This window comes from Dendrobates tinctorius, unplaced genomic scaffold (assembly GCF_039654945.1).
Source record: "Dendrobates tinctorius isolate UK_male_01 unplaced genomic scaffold, ASM3965494v1 ptg000007l, whole genome shotgun sequence".
Classification (NCBI taxonomy): Eukaryota; Metazoa; Chordata; class Amphibia; order Anura; family Dendrobatidae; genus Dendrobates; species Dendrobates tinctorius.
In genome coordinates, this window is record NW_027361675.1 from 38706886 (window position 1) to 38734113 (window position 27228).

Consider the following 27228-nt stretch of genomic DNA (forward strand, 5'->3'; position numbering starts at 1 on the left):
TGACGAATTAACATTGGGATAGTTTGCATTGGGTACAGTAATCTCGCAAAGCTTGTCATCTTGATTAGGTGGCAGCGACCCAGCAGCGAGAGGGGTAGATTTCCCCACCTCTCCAACTCATTCTCTATTTTGTCTATGATAAGGCTAGTTTCACATTAGCGTTTTTTTGCGCTGCGTTTTTGCACAGTGCAAACGCATACAAAAAAGGCATCATGCATTTTGTATGCATTTGCTGCTTTTTTGCGCATGTTTTAACCATTTTTTAGCCATTTTTTACTCTTAAAACGCATACGTGCGCATGTAGATATAACCACTTTTGAAAGGAAGAGGTTTTATTATTATTTATTAACCTAGCTTTATTCTTTTTTATACTCTAGGAATTATCCATTGTGTGGTAGTGTAATTATATATTATTTATGTCAATATGACTAAGCTGAAGGATAATTGTTTACTTGTTGCACGCATAAGAACTCGGGATTCTGAAATACATTCTTTCATTCCAGCGTTCTTTATTAGGACACCTTAAAGAAGCATTCATTAGATCAAATCATCTGAACACAGTAAAAGATGAGGTTAGTACTAAATCTTCATGTTCAATGTCTATTGGCACAAAATGCTTTGGGGCCTTTATTTTTAAAAGTAATCCCACGGTCCGCTGAGAAGTGGGTCGCCCTCAGCGCCGGTGTCAGGGGAAGGTGTCACAGCGGCGGTGATCCGGTCCGTGGCCCTGGGCACCCAAGTAATGGGGGGGGATGTAGTTAATGGAATGGAATAGTTTGTGACGCCACCTGTGGTACTCGGCAAGGGAGGTGTTAAGCCGACGCTGCAGACAGATCCTCTGGGACAGATGGTATGGTGCAGCAGTGTTGGTATTGCCCTCCACAGGCAGGGCTGATGTCACAGGGCAGTGTAGTTGTAATGGTTGTGGAAAGGCGCAGGCAGTGTAAAGGATGGTACCCAGATGTAGCGGTGCTGAGCGGGTTTGGCGCAAGAATGAATGCAGGACACCGAGGCTTGCAGTTCCAAAGCTTTACTTACAGTCTGCGGTACACAAGGGTGCCTGCTTCCGGGCCGTGTCCTCTGGGTCAGAGACTCAGCCAACCTCCAGGCCAGATGGAAAGCTCCTCTCCAACACTCCACCAACATGTACCTTCCCTGAACGACTCCTCTAATGTGCCTTAAAGTGTGAAGATCTCCAGTACCGTGGTACCCTGGAGTTCCTCCTGTCAGATGTTCCCAAGAACTCTACTCGTATGGCAGACAGCTGTAGCCTGCTTCGGGGACTCCCTTCTCCTGAGCCCCGGCTCTCTAATCAGTTGCTGTTGTGCCCCAAGTCTTAGATGGGAGTAGTGCATTTACAGCCAACTACTCCACCGGTGTCTGCTGCAGAACCATAAGTGTCCATACAACCTCGAGGACCGGGCCCCGGTCTTGCACTGAGAACCTATAGGCCGGGTTCCTCTTCCAACCCACGTCCTCTCTCTTCTCCTTACTCCTTCGTTCCGTACTGATCTTTCTTTCTCTTATGGAAGCTTAGGTTGCAGTTCTACGTCTTTCTCCTTTTCCTTTCCCGTGCCAGCTGGCTCAGATCACTGAGGCAGCTGCAGCACTCCTTCCTCCATCCCTTCTTCCAGGGATCCTCACTCCTGTCTGAGTGACTTCTTACCCGCCTGACCTTCTGCCAGACTGAACCTGTAATCCTACACTTTCCCACTCTTTTATATATCTCAACTCCACCCACCTCCCAGCACATCCAGTGTTCCAAGCAGTGAACCACCAGAGGTGCTCTGCTACTCTCTAAGCACTGAGCCACAATGTGGTTGTGCAGAACTACCCTGTTGTATGGGGTGCGAGTGTTGGAGCGTGGAAAGGAGTTACCACCTTACCTGGATGGTGGGGCACTACACCTTAGGAGAAGGTGCAGCACCTCTGTGGCGACTGAGCCTCAGGGGCGCCACAGAAGTGTATAGGTATATACCATCCAACCATTAATGACAGCCAGTGACGTGTCCTCAACAGAATGTGCCACAGTAATTGCAGTAATTTTACTTCCCTCCAACTGATTTTTTTTTAAGTTGCTTCCTTTCTGCAATTGGTTACCCTAGCGTAAATGTACTAAAAGAAAGGGGAAAGTGCTTTGTAGGGCAAGCATCTGTGTGATAAGGCGATCTTCCATGCCCCTAGGATATCAACTCTCACCTTGTGCTGTTGTGTATAGTGGGGAAAAAAGTATTTAGTCCGCCACCAATTGTGCAAGTTCTACCACTTAAAAAGATGATGGGGATTACAGAGGCCTGTAATTGAGATCATAGGTAGACCATAACTATGAGAATCAAAAAATGAGAAAACAAATCCAGAAAATCAACTTGTCCGATTTGGCAAGATTTATTTTGCAAATTATGGTGGAAAATAAGTATTTGGTCACCTAAAAACATGCAAGATATCTGGCACTTAAAGACCTGTTACTTCTTCTTTAAGAGGCTCCTCCATCTTCCACTCATTACCTGTAGTAATGGCACCTGTTTGAACTTGTTATCAGTATAAAATATACCTGTTCACAACCTCAAACAGTCACACTCCAAACTCCGCTATGATGCTGACCATGAGATTTTGTGTTCAAACCTCCTTCCATCAGCAAGGGCATTGAAGATGAAACGTGGATGGTCTGTCAGCATGATAATGATCCCAAGCACACCGCCAGGGCAATGAAGGAGTGGCTTCGTAAGAAGCATATGAAGGTCCTGGAGTGGCCTAGCCAGTCTTCAGGTCTCAACCCCATAGAAAACCTTTGGAGAGATTTGAAAGTCCCTGTTGCCCAGTGACAGGCTCAAAACATCACTGCCCTAGAGGAGATCTGCATGGAGGAATGGGCCAACATACCACCAACAGTGTGTGCCAACATTGTGAAGACTTACAGAAAACATTTGACCTCTGTCATTGCCAACAATGGATATATAACAAAATATTGAGATAAACTTTTGTTAATGACCAAATACTTATTTTCCACCATAATTTGCAAAATAAATCTTGCCAAATCAGACAAGGTGATTTCTGGATTTGTTTTCTCATTTTGACCCTCATAGTTGTGGTCTACCTATGATGTCAGTTACAGGCTTCTCTCATCTTTTTAAGTGGGAGAACCTGCACAATTGGTGGCTGACTAAATACTTTTTCCCCACTGTATATAACGGACACCTGCTTTTGCCTAGTAAGGCTATGTGCAGGGTATTGAGTATTTGCAACAGATTTTTCTGCACCTGAAAACCAGAATGACGGCAGTAAAAACGCTGCTTAAAATATGCAAGTTTTTACATGTAATTTTTTTTACATTCATTTCAATGGGTAAAAAATGCAAAAGCGATTAAAGAATTGACCTGCTATTAATTTTAAAGGCTTTGATCTTTGTGAATAAACCCTAAGAGTTTTCAGGAGTTGGAGCTGCTGCAGGTGACCCTTATCTGGATTCAGCCTGTAGAATCAGTAGAAGTGTAATTCATAGAGTAGAAAAATGTAGGGTTCAGGGTACCTGTATATTGAACAAATTTTGAGCATTACAACCTTTTGGAACAGTAGTACTTTACTTGATGGATAACTGTCTTGGCTTATCTGGATCGTATGAATCCCTTCGTCAGGACCATTTATCAACCTGGCAAAGAAATCTGTAGAATCCAAAATCGCGTAAATATTTATCTTTCTGGTAAACTGCTATTGTTGTAGTAAGTTACCTTAAGACCACATCCCCTTTCCCAATAGTTACAGCAATACTTTCTGAACGCAGTCACATCGGGTTATTCTCCTCTTCTGTAGTATTACTGTAGCAGTCACAGCTATCCATTTTCCTTTTCCCTGAAAGTCATAGCAGTGTCTCATTTCCCTAGTATCATGAAACAATCACTAACCTCAGGGAGACCAGTCAAAGAAAACTCTGCAACAGCCAGAAAAGGCGCTCAATCAGTGAAATCCTAGGTGCAATGCTCCCTGGGAAATACAAATATGCAGTCCGTGGAGCCTCATTTAAGAGTCTCAAACACGGGACTAGCCAGATCCTCCTCCAGGGAAGGACCCAGCCAAGGGGTGGCTCCTTTCGGAAACCACCATTACCACCATATTAAGTGGCCCTTTAAGTCAATATCCATCTCTTTACGAGTTTACAGATATTACAAGGGAAATACCAAGGCCAGGTATCCATCCACAGACAGCTGTTTCGGGGTGTTGCCCCTCATCAGTGTGGAGTAGGATTCTGGCTAGGTGGGAGCAATGCCTAGTAGACCAACATCACGAAACAATCACTGACCTCAGGGAGACCAGTCAAAGAAAACACTGCGGCAGCCGGCAAAGGCGCTCGTGTTTGAGACTCTTAAATGAGGCTCCACAGGCTTTATTTGCATATTTGCTCATTTCCCTAGTAGTCACAGCAGTTTCCCGTTTTGCCTTGAGCCTCAGGAGTGTCACCACGTTCTTCAATAGTAACATCTGGACTTCTACGTCTCCTTCAGCTATCACATCTGGAAAACCCTTTCCCAATGAAAAATAGCAAAAACAAATTGTTTCCTGTCTGGTCCTAGATTATTTTATGTGAAATCATACGCTTTGAACACTGTAGTACAGCAAAACACTTTAGATTATAAATTCAAACAATCAGTATTATATGTAAAAAATCCACGGATGACAAGTGGCAGCGGATCTAAACTGTTGCTTGTTGATTTATACAGTAAAATTGTAATTTTGCAAATGATCTTGTGTCCCTGTCCTTTGAGTTTAGAAAGCAGAGACTTTTTCTTACTAAACATGTTCTCTGTCACAGAACCTGGATTTTGAATCAAAAGACTTAGATATCGTCACCTCACGTGAAAAAGAGTAAGTATATAGCTTAAAAGATCGTTCTTAGGTTCTTTAATGATTAAAATTGCAAAGTGCATCTAGAAACTAGCAACTTGCAATTTACTTGTTATTAAAAGTCTTCTCTGTTCTCAAGATTGGATTTTTAATTTTATTGGTTATCACTTGTTGTCCAGGTTACAGACCGCTGCAGTAGTCTTATCAGTAGTGGCCAAACAAGTGCAGTGCTTACAAACTCTTTCCAACAGAACTTCTAAAGCCCCCGTTACACACGGCAAGATTGCTAGCGATATCGCTGAAGTGACAACGATTTTGTGACGCAACAGCGACATGGCTAGCGATCTCGCTAAGTGTGACACGCGGAAACGACCGGCTCCCTGCTGCGATGTCGCTGATCATGCGCGAACGTTCAGGATCATTTTTTGATCGCTGGCGTCACGCTGACCAGCATGCATCACTGTGTTTGACGCCCCTTATCAACGACGAGCGACCTCGTTGGCGACTCTGAACTCATATAGATAGCGCTGAAGGACGCCTATTCAAAGTCTGAATCGCTATTATAGACAGTGTGTGACACGGTACCAACGATCGCCGTGGTCGTTAGTGACATCGCTGATCGCTGATGCGCCGTTATGAAGATCGGCCTGTATGACTGCTTACTAGCGATACACAAACAATCTTAGCCAGATCGTATCGTTGTCGGAATCGTTGGTGCGTCGCTACGTGTAACAGTACCCTAAGTCAGGATCACTTGAGCGCACTCTTACCTCTCAGTGTTCGTATGCTCCACTGATGCTGCATAGATGAAGTTGCCTCCTATAAACGCAGCAGAGAGTGCACAGTACAGGTCAGTGGCGCAAAGATACCGTGTGTCCGAACTGTCAGTCAAGCAAGAGCGCACCTCCCCGGCAAGCAGGAAGTGGGGTGGCTGGGGAGCTGCATACTCCTGCAGAGGAAAATTGTAGTTAAAGTATATTACAGATAGACCATAACACTGCTTGCTAAGAGGGGGCCAGCTAAGAGGGGCCTCCATTCACATGTTCATAATTAAATGCTAAAATTCTGATTACCTTCAGAAGCCCATACTTTAATCTAGTCATGATGGCAAAAGCAACCAGCCTAGGTTTTTATAACTTTATATGAAGGCAAACATGGAATTTGGTTCACATTCTGTTTTAGTTCAGAGCCATGTAAAGTTACATATAATAAAATCAATGAATCCTGAAATTTGTGCACATTTTCAGCATTTGGAGAAACTGAAATTCCAAGCTACAATTCTAAATTTCTAGTCAATTAATTGCTTTCTTGCTATTATGATGTCTGTGATCTTCCCCGGCCCCGCAGCAGTCCCATGGAGATGACATCTCCTGCTTGATGACTGTTCAAAGGAAAAAAAAAATTCTTCAAGCCATGTAGCTTGTTTGTCTCTTTTTTTAATGACCAAATAAATTTTCCTTTGAACACTGAAGTGTGGTTGACTTGAAGCAGTGAAGACTACAAGGAAGATAATCACAGGGTGGAGTTGCCATCCAGACTAGGGAAGAGGAACAGTGGAACAAGAAGGTCTGTGCTCATCAAGCAGGAGAATGCGTCTCCAGGGGACTTTTTGACTTTTCTGTAGCTAGTAATATATATGACTGCAGTTTATGCAAATCTAAAGAAAATGTGAAAAAAGATCCCCTTTATTCTAGTAATTGGTGAAAATTCAAGCTTACCAATCACCAAATCCAGTGCTAAATGTTAACACAAAAGAAGGCACATTCCAATTGTGATGTAATCCTTTATGGTAAAATTCTATCTTACAGACAGGATCAAAAATCATCAAGTGAAGATGATGAGCAGTCCACTTCAGGATGTCTTCAATTTCGCAAACTGAGCTGGAGAAAGTAGTGGAATAATACTTAGCAACATATTTCCGTGTTCTATAAAGCAGTGGTGTAGAGACTGTCATTCAAATGACTGGAACCGAGCAGCTGTAGGATACGTTTTTTTTCCCATTAGAAAGTCTCAATATCTGTGGAAAGATTTTCACCTGCATATTAGCACTATGGTTGCACATAGATACTGGTTTTTTTGTTCTTTTCTTTTTTTTATGACTGGTTCCCTTTAAAGAAGCACTCCTATTAAACTTTTTTTTTTTTTGATGGCACCATAGACTCTGCAACTGTTACTCTCATTCCAACTCCCAATTTTTACTTTCCAAATAAAAATACAAAAAAACAGATGAGAGAAAACCTTAAACTGTAGATGGCTGGTTATTTTAACGAGGTACTATTAGTGGGCTGCACATTGCCTGTGACACTTTAAATGTCTTTTAAAATATGGACTGTGAAACCGGTCTGAGGAGTAAGAAAGGCATGATGCTAAAACTAAAATGTTCACTTATGTGTTATTATTTTTTGTGTGTGTATGCTATAGGTGTGACTTTTTCCTGATACTACACTGTATGGTTGAAGCATGTCTTGATATCTGTTTGAAGCCTTTCTGACAACAAAGCAATAAAAGATTCCCCATGTGTCAAAGTTTTGAACCCTTTGTTTTTTTTAAGTAAACTGGCTTATACTCAAGGTTCACTTATTTATGTTTTTAATAAAGGGTATAACATCAAAAACATGTTTTCATTGTTGAGCTGCAGGTCTGGATCTGACCCAGAATTCTTCTAGAGATACTGAAGACATAAGAAAACAAACATTATTTTGATGGTGCTGCTTTTATTACAAAAAGCATGTATCTGTCACTTTAAAAACGTTTAAAGCTTTTTACTTCACTGACTGCAAAAGTTAATAATGTAATAAAACAGGTGGGAAATATCTATTCACAGGTGTGAAAGACTGCAAGCTCATACATCGCAAACATCTGATCAAAAAAATACAGCTCCAAATCCTAATATTTTTTCCAGTTTGGGTAGGGACCACTTGAATTGTAAAAAGAATAGTGTGTATGGAGAGTACTGGTGGTGGAGGGTGTTCAACATCATTATTTTTCCTCAAAATCGGAGGTTATGGTATATGGGGAAAAAAGGAAAGCAAATGTCTTCTTAACCCCTTAACAAGTGCTGATACACCTTTTAACAGCGGTCATTAACGGGCCTTATTCCTCAGCTCCGCTTTTTAACGGTGCTGAGTAAAAAGTGGATAGCTCCATCCTCACGGCTGAATTTCCCACAACCTCATGGCGGCAGCTGTCCCTCGGTACTCGGTTCCTAGCTGCCACTATTTCTCCTGTTGTGCTGTCCCGCCTCATACAAGCACGTGTCCCATAACATATCCTGTCTCCTGACCAATGCAGTTACTGGGAAGGTCCAATTAATCACTGACATGTGGACAAGTGCTTGTGGCCAGGGATGCTACATTTCCCTCAAGGCAAACTAGTTGAACCTTGTGGAGCCTGGGAACAAGTGTGCTGTCCCAAGGTCCGACATGCTACCAACGCCTAGATTTGCGGGACCTAGTTCCATCAGGGTTTGCCCTTCCTCCTTTTCACCAGTTTCTGAACCCCCTCCTCTTCTGCCGTCTCTGAATTGTAGTACATATTATTAATAATAATAATAATAATAATCTTTATTTTTTATATAGCGCTAACATATTCTGCAGCGCTTTACAGTTTGCACACATTATCATCACTGTCCCCGATGGGGCTCAAAATCTAAATTCCCTATTAGTATGTCTTTAGAATGTGGGAGGAAACCGGAGTACCCGGAGGACACCCACGCAAACACTCCTTGCAGATGATGTCCTTGGTGGGATTTGAACCCAGGACCCCTGAGCCACCGTGCATATTAGTCACAAGGTGGAAGCACTGCCTCGGTGAAGCGGCAACAGGCTCTGCTGAAACTTTTTTTAGGTGACAAACGGCACACTGCTACAGAATTCTTGAAAGGACTAACAGACAAGACAGATCTGTGGCTCTCGCTGCTGAGCTTACAACCACGCATGGTTGTATGTGATAATGGCCGTAACCTGGTGGCGGCTATGAAGCTTGTCAATCTCGCACACTTAACATGCCTGGCCCATGTGCTCAACTTGGTGGTTCAGCAGTTTCTGAAAACCTACCCAGATTTGTCTGAGCTACATATGAAGGTACGCCGCATGTGCGCCCATTTCCGCAAGTCTCTTCTACAGTGGCTGCCGATCTAGCAGTGCTACAGGAGGACTTGCAAGTGCTACCTCACCGACTGGTTTGTGATGTGACCATGTGCTGCAATGTTGGAAAGGCTTTCTGAGCAGCAGAGGGAAGTAATTGAATACCAGCTACAACATGTCTGTCGTTATTCCAGTCAGCCTCCACACATTAAAACAGACGAGTGGGCATGGATGTCTGACATCTGTGAGGTTCTACAAAACTTTGAGGAATCAAGAAAGATGGTGAGTGGCAATGACACCATAATCAGCATAACCTTCCCAGTTCTGTGTCTACTAAAACACTCGCTCTCAATTAAAGAGGGAGCTTTGCATGCAGATGACCAGGTGGAGATGGATGAAGAAAGTAGACAGGGTGATATTACCTAACCCAGCCTCATCTTCTCTTCTCTGTGCGGATTGGGTGATTAGTAGGAGATGGTTGCCTGCGCTACAGAGGGTACTAACCACACCAGCTTTGTCCCATCTGTTCAATGTGGATGGGCTGTAGAGGAGGAGGACATGGATAGTCATCCTCCTGGTGGAAACGGGTAAGTCTTGCCAGTTGAGAGTCTGGCACACATGGCTGAATTTATGCATCACTGCCTTTGCCGTGACTAGCGTTATATACATTTTGACCAACACTGACTACTGGTTGTTCAACCTTCTCGACCCACGTTACAAGAAGTACTTTCCATCTCTCCTTCCTGTGGCAGAGAATGCTAGTAAAATACCAGAAGATGACCCTAGCTAAACAATTAGTAAAAACAAAATTCCATCTGACAACACTGGCGGCAGAGGTCATAGTTCCTTGGACAACTAAGGAGTTGAGATAAGGGAAACATACCAAGTCAAACAGAGGCAGGGGAAGACTATCAGAGTTCTGGGACAGTTTCACTAGACCCTCCCAGTGACTGGGCCCTGATGCTCTGGGTTCTCTTAACAGGGAGGGAAACATTTTGGAAGTTGGTGAAGGAGTACCTAGCTGACCGTACCAACGTCCTTTGTGATTCCTCTGTGCCATACAACTATTGAGTATCCAAGCTGGACACGTGGCATGAACTGTCCCTCTTTGCGTTGGAGGTGCTGGCTTGCCCTGTTGCTAGCATTTTGTAAGAAGAAACAAACTCTCAGAAACAGATACCATAGTACAATAACATTGTATAAGGATAAATCAGGATGAAATCTGGGTAATACCCAGTGGAGCTCCCCACTGACATGAAATACAAAAAATATGGAGCTAAACAACCACCATTTAGGTCATAGAAAAGATTTTTTTAATAACAAAATTAGTTAAAATATACAATAAATCACATATATCATTAAACAATTGTCAAAAACGGAGAAATTCAAATGAGGTTACAGGCACACCAAAAAATGGTGTCACAACATAGGCACCATGGCATGGGAGGAAATGGGCAATCACAAAAGTCTAAGAAATCCCATTTAATGAAATATAATACCATATAAAGTGACAGTGCAATGATTCATGGTAAGGGGTAACAGGATCCCTACTACTACATGAATAAAATAGTCATCATATTTTAATTCTAAGGGTCGGTGACCACTTAAGTGGTCACTTAAGTCGTTCTTAATTTTTACAGGGTGTGTATGATGCCGCACTCATAGGTTTTAGAAGCCTACCTCTAAAAATCTCTTACTTATTTTCCCCACTGTGTGTGTATATGTATGTATATATATACTGTATATATTTGATACACTGCCGATTTTGAAAGTTTTCCCACCTACAAAGAATGGAAAAATCTAATTTTTATTGTAGGTACACTTCAACTGTGAAAAACAGAATCTAAAAATAAAAAAACTGAAAATCGCATTGTACGAATTTTAAATAATTAAATTGCATTTTATTGCATCAAATAAGTATTTGTTCACCTACCAATCAGCAAGAATTCTGACTCTCACAGACTTGTTAGTTTTTCTTTAAGAAGCCCTCCTACTCTGCACACTTTACCTTTATTAATTACACCTGTTTGAACTCATTACCTGTATAAAAGACACCTGTCCACACAATCAATCATATTCCAACCTCTCCAACGTGGTCAAGACCAAAAAGCTGTCTAAGGACACAAGGGACAAAATTGTAAACCTGCACAAGGCTGGGATGGGCTACAGGACTGTTAGCGTCGGTAGTCTGGAGCCGGAAACTCCAGGAGTGGACCCTCTGGACCGTGGCACCGAGGGGCCCCGGGCGAGCTGCCAGGTGGAACCGACCCCTATACAGGGACCGTTAGGAGCAGGCCCAGTGGTTCGAGTACCATGGTAGCCGGTACCGAGAGGGGCGGCTCAGGATGGACCGGAGTAGGACTGTGGGACAGAAGTATAGATGACGGAACAGGAACACTGGAGGCAGGACTGGAGTAGGACGGCAGGACTGGAGTAGGATGGAACAGGAACACTGGAGGCAGGACTGGAGTAGGACGGCAGGACTGGAGCAGGATGGAACAGGAACACTGGAGGCAGGACTGGAGCAGGATGGAACAGGAACACTGGAGACAGGACTGTGGAAGAGAGCAAGGAACCCGGGTAGCAGGACTGAGAGGCTGCTGCGGAGAGCAGGCAAGAACGGAACTGCAGGAGCTGAGTGCACACGATGCAGCGAGGCCAGTGTGCTTGGAAACACAACAATCAGGTACCTCCCACAGGGGGAAGCGGCCTGATATGCTCCTGTCTAGTCTGCCATTGGTCAGGGAGGTGCTTCCGGGTCAGGGCATAGCCGGAGCACAAGAAGCAGGAGGGAGGCGCGGACGCGGCCTATGGCGCATGCGCATTGCATGCAGGGATGCCGCCGACCGCGCACCTGCCAGAGGCGACCTCCGTGGATGTTGGGCGGCGGGAGGCTGCGGCGTGGGAGCGATGGCCGGGTGAGTACGCCGGGACGGTGTAACAGTACCCCCTCCCCTAAGCCGCCCTCCACGGACATTAGTAAGAACTCTCTTTAGGATACGGGGAGCATTGATATTCTCCCGAGGCTCACAGGATCTCTCCTCAGGACCAAAGCCCTTCCAGTCAACAAGGAAAAATGTCCTACCTCTAACCTTCTTCATGGCGATAATGTCCTCCACTTCAAAGACATCATCGGCACCCACCGGCTGAGGACCGGAATCAGGCAAGGAATGGAAGCGATTCAGCACCACAGGTTTCAGGAGAGAGACATGGAAGGTGTTGTCCCCAACATGATAGGGTGGAGGATCCAATCTCTTCTTGTCGGCAAAATTCTTCATCCGATCAGCGGATTTCTTGAGTGACGTGTTGGTCTCGGCCCAGATCTTGGAAAACTCGGAGGACAAAGCGTTGGCCGCGGGTACCTCGGAGGCAGGAGTTATCGGAAGAGGAACACCAGGATGTCTGCCGAACACAATGAAAAACGCAGACTTGGCCGAGGACTCACCGGCATGGTTGTTGTAAGCGAACTCTGCCCAGGGAAGTAAGTCAACCCAATCGCTCTGGTGGGCGTTGGAGAAATGACGTAGGTACCCAGTCAATGTCTGGTTGGTGCGCTCCACCTGCCCATTGGACTGTGGATGGTAGGCTGAGGAGAAGTCAAGGGAAATGTTCATGAGCTTACAAACTGAACCCCTCGGTCCGACACAATGCGTTGAGGTAGTCCATGGAGTCTGAAGATTTGGTGGACAAAGACTTTGGCCAGCTCCGGAGCCGAGGGGAGACCGGGCAGAGGGACGAAGTGGGCCATCTTGGAAAAACGATCCACCACCACCAAGATGACTTTGCAGCCAGAAGAACAGGGCAGGTCGGTGATGAAATCCATGGCAATGTTTTCCCAAGGGACCACAGGAACGGGCAACGGCAGCAACAAGCCGGACGGAGGTCTTCATGGCACTTTGTTTTTTGCACAGGATGGACAAGAGGCCACAAAATCTAGTACATTTTGGCGAAGCGTGGGCCACCAATAGTGACGCGAGATAAGATCCAGGGTCTTCTTGATCCCGGCATGGCCAGCCAGTTTGGAGGAGTGCCCCCATAGGAGGACTTTTCGCTTGAGGTTCTCAGGCACAAGCGTTTTGCCAGGAGGAGGAGCAAGCCAGTTCACTGGGGCCACTGTGATGATCCTAGTGGGGTCAATGATATGCAAGGGTTCCTCCGTGGTTTCGTGTGGCTGAAAGACCCTGGACAGAGCGTTGGCTTTGGTATTTTTGTTGCCAGAACGGAAACGGAGCTCAAAGTCAAATCGGGCGAAAAACAAGGACCATCTGGCCTGACGAGGGTTAAGTCTCTGGGCAGACTGGAGATAGGCCAGATTTTTGTGATCCAAGAAGATGACAAAGGGATGGACAGCTCCTTCCAGGAGGTGACGCCACTCCTCCAAAGCCAACTTGATGGCCAGGAGTTCCCGGTCACCGATCGAGTAGTTACACTCGGATGGAGAAAAGGCCTTCGAGAAAAAGCCACAAGGGTGCAGACGACCGGAGGCGGATCTCTGGGACAATACTGCCCCGGCACCTGTCGAGGAAGCGTCCACCTCGAGTACAAAAGGTTGGTTGCTCTCGGGGCGATGCGGAACCGGAGCTGTGGAGAAGGCCCGTTTTAGGGTCAGAAAGGCCTCTTCAGCCTCCGAAGGCCAATCCTTGGGAGTAGCCCCTTTACGGGTGAGAGCAGAAATAGGTCTTGTGATGGCGGAAAAGTGAGAGATGAATTGCCGGTAATAATTGGCGAATCCGAGAAATCGTTGAATTGCCCTTACTCTAACGGGGCGAGGCCACTTGAGAATGGCAGACAGCTTCTCGGGATCCATCCTTAGTCCAGCGTCGGAGATAATGTATCCCAGAAGCGGCAGGGAGGTCTGTTCGAAGAGACATTTCTCAATCTTCGCATACAGGCGGTTCTCCTGAAGACGCTGTAACACCAAGCGGACACTCTTTCTGTGGGACAAGATATCCGGCGAGAAGACGAGGATGTCGTCCAAGTATACGACCACACAGGAGTACAAGAGGTCCCGGAAGATCTCATTAACAAACTCTTGAAACACCGCAGGAGCATTGCAGAGGCCAAAGGGCATGACCAGGTACTCGTAATGGCCGTCTCGAGTGTTGAAGGCCGTCTTCCACTCGTCTCCAGCCCGGATGCGGACCAGATTATAGGCTCCTCTGAGGTCCAGCTTGGAGAAGACCCGGGCTCCTCTAAGACGATCAAACAGCTCCGGAATGAGTGGAAGAGGGTACCTGTTCTTAATGGTAATTTCATTCAGACCCCTATAGTCAATGCACGGCCATAGAGCTCCGTCCTTCTTTTTGACGAAGAAAAACCCGGCTCCCGCGGGTGATGAGGATTTCCTTATAAAACCTTTGGCGAGGTTCTCTCGAACGTATTCGGACATAGCTGTGGTCTCAGCGGGAGACAGGGGGTAGATTTTGCCCCTTGGGGGAGTTGAACCAGGAACAAGTTCACTTGGGCAGTCAAAAGGCCGGTGTGGAGGAAGGACCTCCGCTTCCTTCTTATCAAAGACATCGGCGTAGGAACTGTAGGCTGGAGGAAGACCCGGAAGGTCTGGGAGTGGCCGAGGAGCGGCCACCAGGCGGACAGGAATCAGATAGCGAGCTTGGCACGGGTGCCCCCAGCGGAGTATCTCCCCAGAAGACCAATCAAGGACAGGCTGATGAGTCCTTAACCATGGGAGACCGAGTAGAATGGCGTGGGAGAGCTTAGGCAAAACGTAAAAGGCTATCTTCGCTCGATGTAAGGAACCAACTTGCAACTCCACTTCCTCAGTGACCAAGGTGACGGTCACCTGTAGCGGTTTGCCATCCACCGTGGCAATCTGGAGAGGGTTAGATAGGGCAAACACGGGAATTTGGTATTTGTTCACCTCTTCTGGCCGAATGAAGTTACCTGCCGAACCCGAATCCAAGTAGGCCACCTCGGACCCACGTCTCTCCCCTGAAACCAGAAGCACAGAAATAGTAAGAGGTTGAGAGGAATCATCGTCGCCTAGGGAGGCCTCTCTTACCTGACCTAGGCGGAGGAGTTTCCCTGTCTCTTAGGACAGGTGCAGATATAGTGCGATGAAGCTCCGCAATAGAGGCACAGACCTTGTGCCCGCCTCTCTTGCTGACGTAACTCGGTCAAGTTGAGACTGTCAATCTGCATGGGCTCGACTGACCGAGGACTGGCAGAACGGATGAAAAAGGGGGCTGGCCTGGTGGATCTCCTCTCTCTCGCTGACTCCCGAGCGCGCTCCTGGAAGCGTAGGTCAGTGCGGGTAGCCAGCGAAATAAGGTCCTCTAAGGAGTTCGGGGTCTCTCGACCTGCGAGTTCATCTTTTATTCTGCCTGAAAGACCGCGCCAGAATGCCCCTACCAAAGCCATGTTATTCCAGCCGAGCTCGGAGGAAGCGAAAGCGAAAGCGGCGGCAGAACGTAGGGCCGACAGGCGGCTATCAAAGGAGGCCATGTGAGACAAAATATGGGCTTGGGTATCTTGTAGCTTGACCAGCTCCTGTTGAAGACTGGTCAGTAACGTGGCAGTTCCAGGATCGGTCACCTGCAGGGCCGACAAACGGGTGTCCATGGACTTCATGACAGACATAATGCGTCCCTGATTCTCCCGCAGGAAGAGTAACTCTTTCTGGGTGGCAGCTGTGGTACCGGCGGGATCCATGGTCTGATTGTACTGTTAGCGTGGGTAGTCTGGAGCCGGAAACTCCAGGAGTGGACCCTCTGGGCCGTGGCACCGAGGGGCCCTGGGTGAGCTGCCAGGTGGAACCGACCCCTATACAGGGACCGTTAGGAGCAGGCCCAGGGGTTCGAGTACCACGGTAGCCGGTGCCGAGAGGGGCGGCTCAGGATGGACCGGAGTAGGACTGTGGGACAGAAGTATAGATGACAGAACAGGAACACTGGAGGCAGGACTGGAGTAGGACGGCAGGACTGGAGTAGGATGGAACAGGAACACTGGAGGCAGGACTGGAGTAGGATGGCAGGGCTGGAGCAGGATGGAACAGGAACACTGGAGGCAGAACTGGAGTAGGACGGCAGGACTGGAGCAGGATGGAACAGGAACACTGGAGACAGAACTGCGGAAGAGAGCAAGGAACCCGGGTAGCAGGACTGAGAGGCTGCTGCGGAGAGCAGGCAAGAACGGAACTGCAGGAGCTGAGAGCACACGATGCAGCGAGGCCAGTGTGCTTGGAAACACAACAATCAGACACCTCCCACAGGGGGAAGCGGCCTGATATGCTCCTGTCTGGTCTGCCATTGGTCAGGGAGGTGCTTCCGGGTCAGGGCATAGCCGGAGCACAAGAAGCAGGAGGGAGGCGTGGCCGCGGCCTATGGAGCATGCGCATTGCATGCAGGGACGCCGCCGACCGTGCACCTGCCAGAGGCGACCTCCGTGGATGGGAGCGATGGCCGGGTGAGTACGCAGGGACGGTGTAACAAGGACAGCAGGCAAGCAGCTTGGTGAGAAGGCAGAAACTGTTGGCTCAATTATTAGAAAGTGGAAGAAACACAAAGATGACTGTCAATCTTCATCGGTCTGGTGCTCCATGCAATATCTTACCTCGTGGGGTAAGGATCATTCTGAGAAAGGTCAGGAATCAGCCCAGAACTACACGGGAGAACTCGGTCAATTACTTGAACAAAGCTGGGACCACAGTCTCAAACATTACTGTTAGTAGGACACTACGCCATCATGGATTAAAATCTTGCAGGGCACGCAAGGTCCTCTTGCTCACGCCAGCAGCACATGTCCAGGCTTGTTTGAAGTTCAATAATGACCATCCAGATCAGGGGTGGGGAACCCAAGATAACTGGATGATGGTCGTTAGTTTCTCCTTGGGTTAGGACCACTCCCCGGCGGCCGAGGGATTTACCACACAGCATCATCTGGAGCCACTCCACTCCGGCGACAGGTACCGGCAGTTGGTTCACGGCTACTAGTTGTATCATGGGCTCCCACTGGGGCCTTGCCGCTTCCGGAAAATGCTGCCGGAAGTAAGTTGCAGTCATGGTCGTTACTTGCGACCCCTTATCCACTAGGCACCTACAGCACGACCCTCGACTTCGGCCCACACTATTGGGCACTTAGCGACCAGATCTTCGGGACTTCCACCACCCCTTGTTGTGGCTTCCGGCTCTGAGCGGCGTCCCCCATGCCCGGAGCCCTCTAGTTTAATGTCCGCCGGGGTGGGTATCTCCCACGCCGTGGACACTCTTGTGCGAAGTGGCCCAGTTCTCCACACTCATAACACCGGGGCAGTGAGGCCCAGCCACCCCGGGTATTGCGAGGCCCCCAGGGCCCGGGATTGTAGCCAAGCCGGCCGGGCGCGGGCTCCATTCTCTTCTTCACTTTGGCCAGCTCGCCCTGGATACTCTTCAGCTCTTGTCTCACTTCCTCAATCCACTGAGGCTCTCCGACAACATTTACGGAAGCCTCTATGCTCCGGGCCTTCCCCACAGGAACCGTCATCCCCTGCTTCTGCTCTCGTACCCGGGCCTGACTCCCCACCTCAGAGAAAGCTATGCGTGGGTTCACTCGGATCTGCTCCCGCAATGCCTGCTTGATTAACGGGTCCCGGAATCCAGTCACTAACAGGTCACGCAGGGTAATGTTGATGGGCCCTACTCCGTCCTTCCGCTCTATGGCTGTGTACAGCTCCTGGAAAGCGTTCATACACTGGGTGATGGTCTCTCCCTCCCCCTGCATCCGACTGAACAACCGGGTCCTCAACTGTCCCACGTTTGTTGGATCCCCGTGGCTTTCTTCCAGAATCTGCAAGACCCTGGCAAAGGTGTTGCGGTGTCCCAGGGGGTCTCAACATTACTGACTTCCGGGCTTCCCCATCTAGCGCCATGAGGGCCACCTCAGCCTCTAAATCGGGGGTCATCGGATGCATGCGGAAGAGGCCCCGCATGCGCTCTGTCCAGCTCCACAGCAGTGTATTGGAGCCAGAAAACCGGGGCAAGTTACTTAGCATAGCCCCCAGAGAGATGCTGGAGCGGGGGCCTCCATTATTGGCAGCACCTACAGCCCCACTCTGGTCGGGCGCACCGCCGTCTGCGCTCGGAGACTGCATCCTGCCAACTGCGAGAAATGTGGTACTAGCAGGTACGCAGGACGCAGTGACGAGGCATGAGACGGTTTAGTGCTTTTAGTAATAACGTTTATAGGCCTAGAGGTAACTGTCCTCAGTCATAGCCTGACCAACCAAAGGGGTAACAAGAGTTGCCCTCGCAGGGGCTCAATACAAGCAAACACGAACAGAGTAGAACACGACTACGTCCGGCAAAAGCCGGTCACTATAGGGCCGCGGTATGGCCGACTACGGGTTCTTAACTGTATAATCAACTTAGCCGTCCTGACGTCCCTCGGCGTTCTGGACGGTGGTTCTTTGGCGTAGCAGCCGCTGGGCCCAGCTGCTGAAGAGCTGACGTAGTCTTCGAGCGTTCCGACGCTCCGGTGACACCGGGGTACCACAGGCTCCGGAGGAGTCCTTGGATGGATGGGCCGCAGCCCCCGGACTGGGGCAAGCGGCAGCGATGCGGGGTGGCGATTGGCAGGCCACCTGTGCAGCTAACAGGTGCGACGGGGAATCCGCGGCGAGCAACGGCCCAGCCCTTGCCGCGGACCGGAGTGGGACAGTGGTGGCCGCCGACGGCACTGGACTTGCGACCACGGGTGAGAGCAGGGCGGCTGCAGGTGGCAGGAGACAGGCCGCAGCCGCGGGTTGGAGCGAGGCGGCAACGGCCACAAGCGACCGTGGGTAGGCCGCAGCCGCGGGCTGGGGTGAGGCGGCAGCGGCCGCGGGTTGAAGCGGGGCAGCGGCACTCGGACGGTCATCTGGGTGCCGTCCCTCTGATGTCCTAGGTGAACGTCTCTCCTGGCTCTGGTAAGTTGCTTTGGCTCTCAGTCGCTCCCACGGTCTCCTGCTGCTTCTGTCCCGGTCTGCTGACTCACCGTGACTAGCGTTCCCTGCCCCTTTTATACTGGCTCCTCCCCCAGCCCATCTGCCCATCTCAACGGTCCGTCCCTGAACTCTGTCCCCCGGGAACAGTTTCCCCCGAAACCTAGGTGACGGTCCCCTTGGTTCCGGCCCGGACACTCGGCGGGGGCCCTTCTTCCCACACCGGCATGGGTTCATCCGCCTGCTCAGGTATGTCCTCCTCCATAGCAAGGACTACAGGGGGTACATTTGGTGTATGCCTCTCCCTCAAGCATCTATCCACCTCGATGCCAAGGGACATGGCGGCCTCCAATGACCTGAGGGTGGCGTACTGCACAAGAGTATCCTGCAACTTAGGAACAGCCCCTGACAAAAATGGCTCCTAAGGGCAGGGTCATTCCACTGTGTGTGAGTGTCCCACCTCCTGAACTCTGAGCAGTAATCCTCAGCCGGTCGGCCCCCCTGCTTGATTTTACGGAGTCAGGATTCCGCCAAGGAGACGCCATCTTTGGACCCAAGTTTTTAATTTTCAAATTACACAATTTCTCTTAAGTATGTCAATACCCCATATGTGGTTGGAAGCTACTTTTCAGGCACAGTGCAAATCTCAGAAGGAAAGGAGCGCATTATTGGAGTTCAGATTTTGCGGGAATGGTTTTAGGGTTCCATGTCACATTGGCAGAGCCCCTGAGGTGTGAGAAGAGCAGAAAAACCCCATACGTGAGAACACTTTACAAACTATACCCCTCAATTAATTCATCTAGGGGTGCAATCAGCATGTTGAAATAACATTGTGCCTCACAGAATTTTATACCATTGGGTGGTGAAGAAAAAATAATTACATTTTTACTACAAAAATGTTTTTATTCTTTATAATTATATAAAGATAAATTAATAAAAAATAAACCTGATAGATTGTTGTGCACTTTCTGCTGAGTGTGCCAACACCCTGCATGTAATTGAAAAATACTATTCAAGTGCAGAGGAAAATTCAGTAGGTAATTAGCATCATAATAAGATGCAGATCTTGCTGCTATGTTTAGTCAAAATGTTAAAACCACTTCAAAATGCTTGCTAATCTAGTTCATCCAAGTCCAGTACATAACATTTAATTTATGTTATTATTATTCGTTGCTTATATAGCGCCATTAATTCCGCAGCGCTTTACATACATTATCATCACTGTCCCCAATGGGGCTCACAATATAAACTCCCTATTGGTATGTCTTTGGAATGTGGGAGGGATCCGGCGGAAACCCACGCAAACACCATTAGAACATACAAACTCCTTGTAGATGTTGTCCTTGTTGTCCTTGGTTGAATTTGTTTTCCAATAATTTTTATTAAGGTATTTCAAATTTAACAAACATAGGAAAAAAGGGTATGGGAAATGGGATACAGAAGGAAAGGGAAGGGAAAAGAAAATACAATAGGAAACTCAATGAGTGATCATTTATAGCCACTACTCCATAAGCATCTTAAAGCTAAAAGCTAAGAATATAACTAAAACTTAACATCTGAAGTCTAAAATCTAAAATAAACAGAAGAAAAGAAAAATAAGATCCTATCTGGATTCATCAGTGACAACAAAACTAGTTTTTTGTAAGAAAAGTTTTATTCCATACTTCCCACTTTTTATTATATTTGTCCAAGAAGTTATTATGTAGAGCAAAGCGTCTTTCTAATGCGCTATGTATCAGAAGATTGTGAAAAATATCTTCGAATTTTGATATATCGGTTTTTTTTCCAGTGTGCTGCTATTGAGTTTTTAACTACTAGTAAAATATGTACTATCATTAATGTATCTGAAAAGTCTAAATTTTCTAGATCTAATAAAAGAAGAGCCATACTAGGGGAAATAACCAATTTCCTTCCCAAAAAGGTGTTTATATGAACAGATACTTCCTTCCATAGACGTCCTTGGTTGAATTTGAACCCAAGACGATAGCGCTGCAAAGCTAACTTTTGAGCCATCATGCTGTTTTATTCTTTTTTAGAAAAATTGAGACTCCACAATTTATGCCAATTGACATAAATAAAAAAGGACTTTTCCAAACCGTGAAAACATGGGGCATAGAAAATTTGCAGCAATTGTAGTCATTGGATTTAATAAATTAGAAATGCTACGTCACAACAGGAGGAAACGAAAACTAGGAGTGGATCAGTGTGACCTAGTGACATGGACGTACTCCACGTTCCAGAAGCTGCTGGCCACTTCCAGCAGTGACAGCTGCTCTGGATCATCTCCCACTATATCAACTTCTCTCCTTTCTGTCACCTCCTTAAATGGCAGGGCAGGTGGGACTGTCCACCCTAGCAGGGGGACTGCTACTATTTAAGAAGGCTTTCAACATTTTATTATACTTAGCCCTTTAAATAAATTCAAAAACGCATCATTATTTATTTGCTTATTTCTAGTCTAATGTTATAGATATTTGTCTCTTCTTTGTAGCATTTAAGCAGGATTATTTAACAGGAGAACCCCCTGTACCAGTCTGATACGCCAGCATTCCGAAGAAGTGGACCATCTCATTCACATCTATATATAACCCAGAGGACACACGCTGGCTGAAGAATACTAGAGGAACAGACGTGCAGAGAAGTCCCGGATTTCATATGCCTGCAAAGGTAACGCAGTCTGTGTATTGATCCATGAAAATGTTATATAGTCTTTAATGATCTCTATGTTTGGTTGCCCACAGTAAATTTTCAATTACACTGCTAGGCCAGAGCAATACAGAATTAACGAGAGGGTGTACTTTATTTTTGCTTTTTTTGTGACCTTTATTTGCATCTGAATACTGCATTTTCCTGTTCAAGCAAAGATGAGCATTATTCATCGTACTCTCTTATATTTATCAATTATATGTATATGTATTTGTAAAGAAGACAAATAAGCGCAAGAATAGCAGATGTGTATTTGTGATCATATTGTTTGTAGGAATGCATACATTTGCAATTTGTGTATTGTGAAGACTGTGCAGAAACTTTCAAATATTATTCGGGCTTCCTTTGTGAAGGAGATCCATAATATTTCATAATCTGGTAATTAGTCCCATCGCTGGTATATGGTAGGGTTTTATACATATATATGTATATATATATATAGATATATGTATATATATATATATACACACACACTAGATGGTGGCCCAATTCTAACGCATCGGGTATTCTAGAATATGTATGTAGTTTATTTAAAAGGAATCTGTCACCCCATTTTTACCCCATAAGCTGGGGCCACCGCCATCATGGGCTTATCTACAGCATTCTGTAATGCTCTAGATAAGCCCCCCGATGAAACCTGAAAAATAAGAAAAACACGTTAGATTATACTCACCGGGGGCCCTCTGTTGAGGGCAGAGTAAAGTACTGCAGTGCGCAGGCACCGGGAAAGGTCAGAGAGGTCCAGCGCCTGCGCACTGCAGTACCGGACGAGACGACGACACCCATCGGACCAGACCAAATGCCGGGGTGAGTATAATGTAACTCTTTTTTCTTATCTTTCAGTTTTCATCGGGGGTTTATCTACAGCTTTACAGAATGCTGTAGATAAGCCCCTGATGGTGGTGGCTGCAGCTGATAGGCCAAAAATGGGGTGACAGATCCCCTTTAAATTGCACGCCAATATCGCTGATTGCGGCAAATCCGTCTGGCAGGAGATCGCCCGCGGCAACCGTCGGGAGATCAGCGGCTAGAGCCGCAGATCTCCCGACGGTAGCGGTGGCGTGCGTCATTCGAATTCCTCGCCAATTCATGGCCGGACTGCGCATGTCGCTGATTGGTCGCGTCAATCAGCGAAACGGGATTTCCGTTACAAACAGACAGACAGAATTAGACGATTATATATATATATATATATATATGGAGAAAAATTTTTTGGCACAGCCAGCTCACCGCTTTGAAGAAAACCAGGAATAAGTCAGCAGTTCGCACGGAAAACGGATTGGGATAAATCCTTGTATGTAAAAGAAATAGTGTGGTTTCACCAGCGATCAGTCCAATGGTGGGGTAAAATATAACTTTTATTTTTCCATTAAAAATTGTTACTGAAGAAACATGGAACCTTTTTAATGGAAAAATAAAAGTTAGATTTTACCCTACTATTTCTTTTACATATAAATATATATTTATATTTATATATATAGTAGTGTAGCTAATGGTCACATAGTCGATGGGAGGTATGTGTCGCAGAGATGGCTCATCTCTGTGATGTAACCTGGAGTATTTTCTCTAGTGCATGAAAGCACTAAGAGGTTTGTTTGTTGCACCTGTGACTGGGTTGCAGGTAGCTATGAGAGATGGGCGGGTTTGGCTACCCACATACCTCACCTCTGGGTGTGGTTATAGGCTATATAATGGAGGCTGTTGCTTGGCGCATGGTCTATGTATTGGGAGGGAGAAGGCCTCCTGTGTGTTTGCCAGTGAACCCTAATAAGGTATCACCACACTCAGAGGCAGACGGGTTTCTCTTTTGTGTCCTTATGGGGGATGAGGAGGAAGTGTCCCCTGTGTCTGACATTCCAGAGTTAGGGAGGACCACTGATAATTTTGGGACTGCCCAACATAGGGACCCAACTCTGAAAGAAGCCTTTAATAATGTCACTGTCATTAATGGGGTTGCACAGGAGCTGGGGGCTGACACAAGGTTTCCCTATTTTATGATGAGTGGGGAGTTGTATTGGGTCACAAAAGTGAGGGAGTAGCTGTTGGAACAGTTAATAGTGCCCATGGACATGGTCCATTCACACATCTTGGGGGGACATAAGGGAGTGGAAAAAACACAGGATCGGATCATGCAGAGGTTCTATTGGCCTTGGTGTCACCAGGAGATATTAAACTATTGCAGGTCCTGCCCTACGTGTCAGTTAACCGCCCCCACCTCTCACTTTCTGAGTGCCCTCATGCCCATTATTGAAGTGCCATTGGAGAGGATTGTTATGAACTTGGTCAGTCCTCTGGTGAAATCTGCTTGCGGGCATCAATACATATTTTTCATCCTAGACTATGCCACATGCTACCCTGAAGCATTTCCCCTGAGAAACTCCTCCGCAAAAAGTATAGCCCGCGAATTGGTCCATCTCTTTTCCCAAACAGGTTTACCAAAGGAGATCCTGATCGACCAGTGAACACCGTTTATGAGTAAGGTGATGAGGGAGTTATGCAAGGTCCTGCAAATCTCTCAGTTGAGGACTTCAGTGTACCATCCTCAGACAGATGGCCTTTTTGAAAGGTTCAATAAAACAATGAAGAGCATGCTGAGAAAAGTCATAGAAAAGGAAGGTAGAGACTGGGACTGTCTCTTACCATATCTACTGTTCTCCATTTGTGAGGTTCCGCAGCCCTCCACGGGGTTTTCAACATTTGAACTTCTGTATGGCCGACATCCGCGAGGTCTCCTGGATATAGCCAAGGAAACCTGGGAAGCTGAAGTGTCGCCCCACAGAAGCGTCATTGAGCATGTGGCACTGATACAGCAGAGGATTGCAAAGGTGATGCCCACTGTAAAAGGACACCTCCTCCAGGCACAAGAAGCTCAGGCCACGATCTACAGCCAGTCAGCCAGAGTGAGGCAGTTCAATCAGAGAGACCGAGTTCTTGTGCTAATTCCTACGGAGGAGAGCAAGTTCTTGGCCAAATGGCAAGGGTTGTACGTGGTGGTGGAGAAGCTTGGTGATGTAAATTATAAGATTCATAAACCAGGAAGACGGAAACCCTATCAGGTTTACCATGGCAACCTTATCAAGCCATGGCAAGACAGAGAGATGGCTGAAACTCAATGCTTGCTGGGCAACCCAGAAGATGAGGTTGAAGGTGTTGCTATAACGGAAACGCTGTTGAAGGCCCAGAAACAGCAGTGCCATGAGTTGCTCCAGAAGGGTCTCCGGACTTGTCTCCCATTGAGGACATCTTGGACGTCATTAGTCAGCAATTTCAAAAGGAGCTGTTTGCAGTGGATATTAATGATTTGCATGGCCAAGTGCATTCAATGCAGCAGAACATTCCTCAGACAACCATTAATGGTTGTGACATGTGACTTGAAAGTTGTAATATCCTTTTTTCATAATTTTCATACCATGAACATGTCTATTGATTCTGTGACTTCCATTATTCTATGACCTTCTTTCTGATCAAATTCATCACTGCTCAGACTGCTGAACAATGTTGAGGACTGTATATATATGTACGTGTATATACGTGTATGCACTAATCCAAAGTTAGCATAGTTATTATGCAGCTTTGATTTTTTTTCCCAAAGCACAATAGACAATATATATATATATACTAACCATACTAAGTTTGGATTCTACAGTATACAGAGTATAGTGAATTTTTCAGAAGCTCTCTGTGATTTATAAACAACTGATATAATTAGTATATAAACAAAAAGTTGTTTTAGGTTACAAAGACAATTTTGTATCACAGTCTAGAAGTAATTAGACAGGTGGTCATGACACATGGTCCAGCATGACCAATTCAGCTTCCATATATGGTGACTATTTAGTCAGCTGAATAGACACTCGTTTAGTGTAAAGTGCATTTAGCAGACCCCCCTCAGACCACCACATGTCCCAATCTGTTGATATCAGTATGCTTGTCTGTCTCATTTTTAAAAACCTCTATTTGTTACAAATATAATAATTAAACTGTGAAAGAGCAGAAAACAGTGTGGTCCTAAATACACATTGTGGTCACCAGTCATGTGAAAAAAGGGCTTCTCTCCTATGAAGGGGTTGTCCAATTCCATAGAGAAGCAGAGACAACAGTGCTGATGCTAACTAAATTAGCATGACTTACTTGTGTGGCGCCGCTGAGGGTTCAGTCGCCACAGAGGTACTGCACCTCCTCCTGAGGTGTGGTACCCCACCATCCAGGTAAGGTGGAGACACCTGACCACGCTCCAACAACTGCATCCCACACAACACAGTAGTGTAGCAAAGCACCCTTTGGTGGCTCCCTGCTTGGAACACGAAGCGTGCTGGGAGGCGGGTGGAGTTTAGGTTGCATCAAAAGAGCGGGAAGAGTTTAAGATTGAGTCAGTCTGACAGAGTCAGAGGAAGAGTGAAGATCCCCTGAGTGGGATGGAGGAAGGAGGTGCTGCAGCCGACCTCAGTGACCTGGGTCCGCTGGCACAGGAAAGGAACTTTGATAGAAAGCCTGACTCTCCATAAGAAGGAAAGGATTAGTACGGAACGTAAGGAGAAGAGAACTAAGGGTTAGGGTTAGAGGAGAACCCTTCCCAAGTTCTAAGCGCAAGGCCGGGGTCCGGTCCTCGAGGTTGTATGGATACTAATGGTCCTGCAGCAGACACCGGAGGAATAGAAGTTATCACCACTTTATTCCCACTCCAGACTTGGGGGCACAACAGCATCGATAGTGAGCCGGGACTAGGTAGTAAGGAGTCCCCGAAGTAGGCTACAGCTGTCTGCCATACAAGTAGAGTTCATAGGAACATCTGACAGGAGGAACTCCAGTGTAACTCAGTACTGTGAGTACTTCACTAAAGGCGCTAAGAGGGAGACATTCAGAAAAGGCATGTATGTTGGCGGCGTGTTGGAAAGGAGTGCTTCATCTTGCCTGGAAGTTGGCTGAGCCCCTGACCCGGAGGACACGGCACCGAGGCGGGCACCTGTACCTGCAACAGACTGTGAGTAAAGCTTTGGAACTACATGCCCTGGTGTCCTCCACTTATTCCTGCGCCAACCCGCCCAGCACTGCTACATCCTTCTGCCTAGCCCTGCGCCCGACACTACACCATCTACGTGTCACTTCATCTCACTGCCCTGGGACTACAGCCCTGCCTGTGGAGGGCTATAACATCATTGCTGCACCCCACCATCTGTCCCAGAGGATCTGTCTGCAGCGTCGGCTTAACATCTTCATTGCCGAACACCACAGGTGGCGTCATGACTCATTCATTCATAAACTTTAATCATCATAAGCACACTGAACATTTCCCCTTTGTTACAATGGGCGCCCAGGGCCACGTGCCGGGTCCCAGCTGCCATGACATCTCCCATTGAAGCTCATCGGGCCTGGTACCGAGTACCCCACAGCCCTGGGAGGGCGTCCCACTTGGCTGCCCCCTTCCAGCCTTTGTTTACAGGGCTGTACTGATAACGTTACATTTCCAAACACATATACATGCACTATGCATCAGCACACTGAAAAATGTGTACGTAAACTCCAATATTTTGACATGTAAAAAACGTGATATACTTAGTTAACATTTTTTCATCAAAAAGTGTGAAAGACATCCAGCTACGACAAGGTGTACCTCACATAAATGGCCTCTAGCCAGGGCCGGACTGGCCATCTGGTAATTCTGGCAAATGCCAGAAGGGCCTGTTTGGT

At 47.0% G+C, this 27228-nt stretch overlaps 2 protein-coding genes and 1 long non-coding RNA gene across 6 annotated transcripts in view; 2 read left to right on the forward strand and 1 right to left on the reverse strand.

Moving 5' to 3' along the window:
- LOC141087774 (uncharacterized) overlaps nt 1–7639 on the forward strand; it is a 124085-nt gene extending 116446 nt beyond the window's left edge. For all 3 annotated transcript variants that reach the window (XM_073573613.1, XM_073573603.1, XM_073573593.1), the window contains exons 8-10: nt 504–572; nt 4805–4857; nt 6645–7639. In XM_073573613.1, the coding sequence (XP_073429714.1) occupies nt 504–572; nt 4805–4857; nt 6645–6729 (207 nt within the window). In that variant the 3' untranslated portion in view covers nt 6730–7639. The remainder of the gene's footprint in view (nt 1–503; nt 573–4804; nt 4858–6644) is intronic.
- The window catches only part of LOC141087782 (uncharacterized), a 61449-nt gene that overhangs the window by 14614 nt on the left and 19607 nt on the right, over nt 1–27228 (reverse strand). The window lies entirely within an intron of this gene.
- The window catches only part of UNC45B (unc-45 myosin chaperone B), a 56774-nt gene continuing 50896 nt past the window's right edge, over nt 21351–27228 (forward strand). The window contains exon 1 of the mRNA XM_073573529.1: nt 21351–21501. Within this exon, the coding sequence (XP_073429630.1) occupies nt 21490–21501 (12 nt within the window). The 5' untranslated portion in view covers nt 21351–21489. The remainder of the gene's footprint in view (nt 21502–27228) is intronic.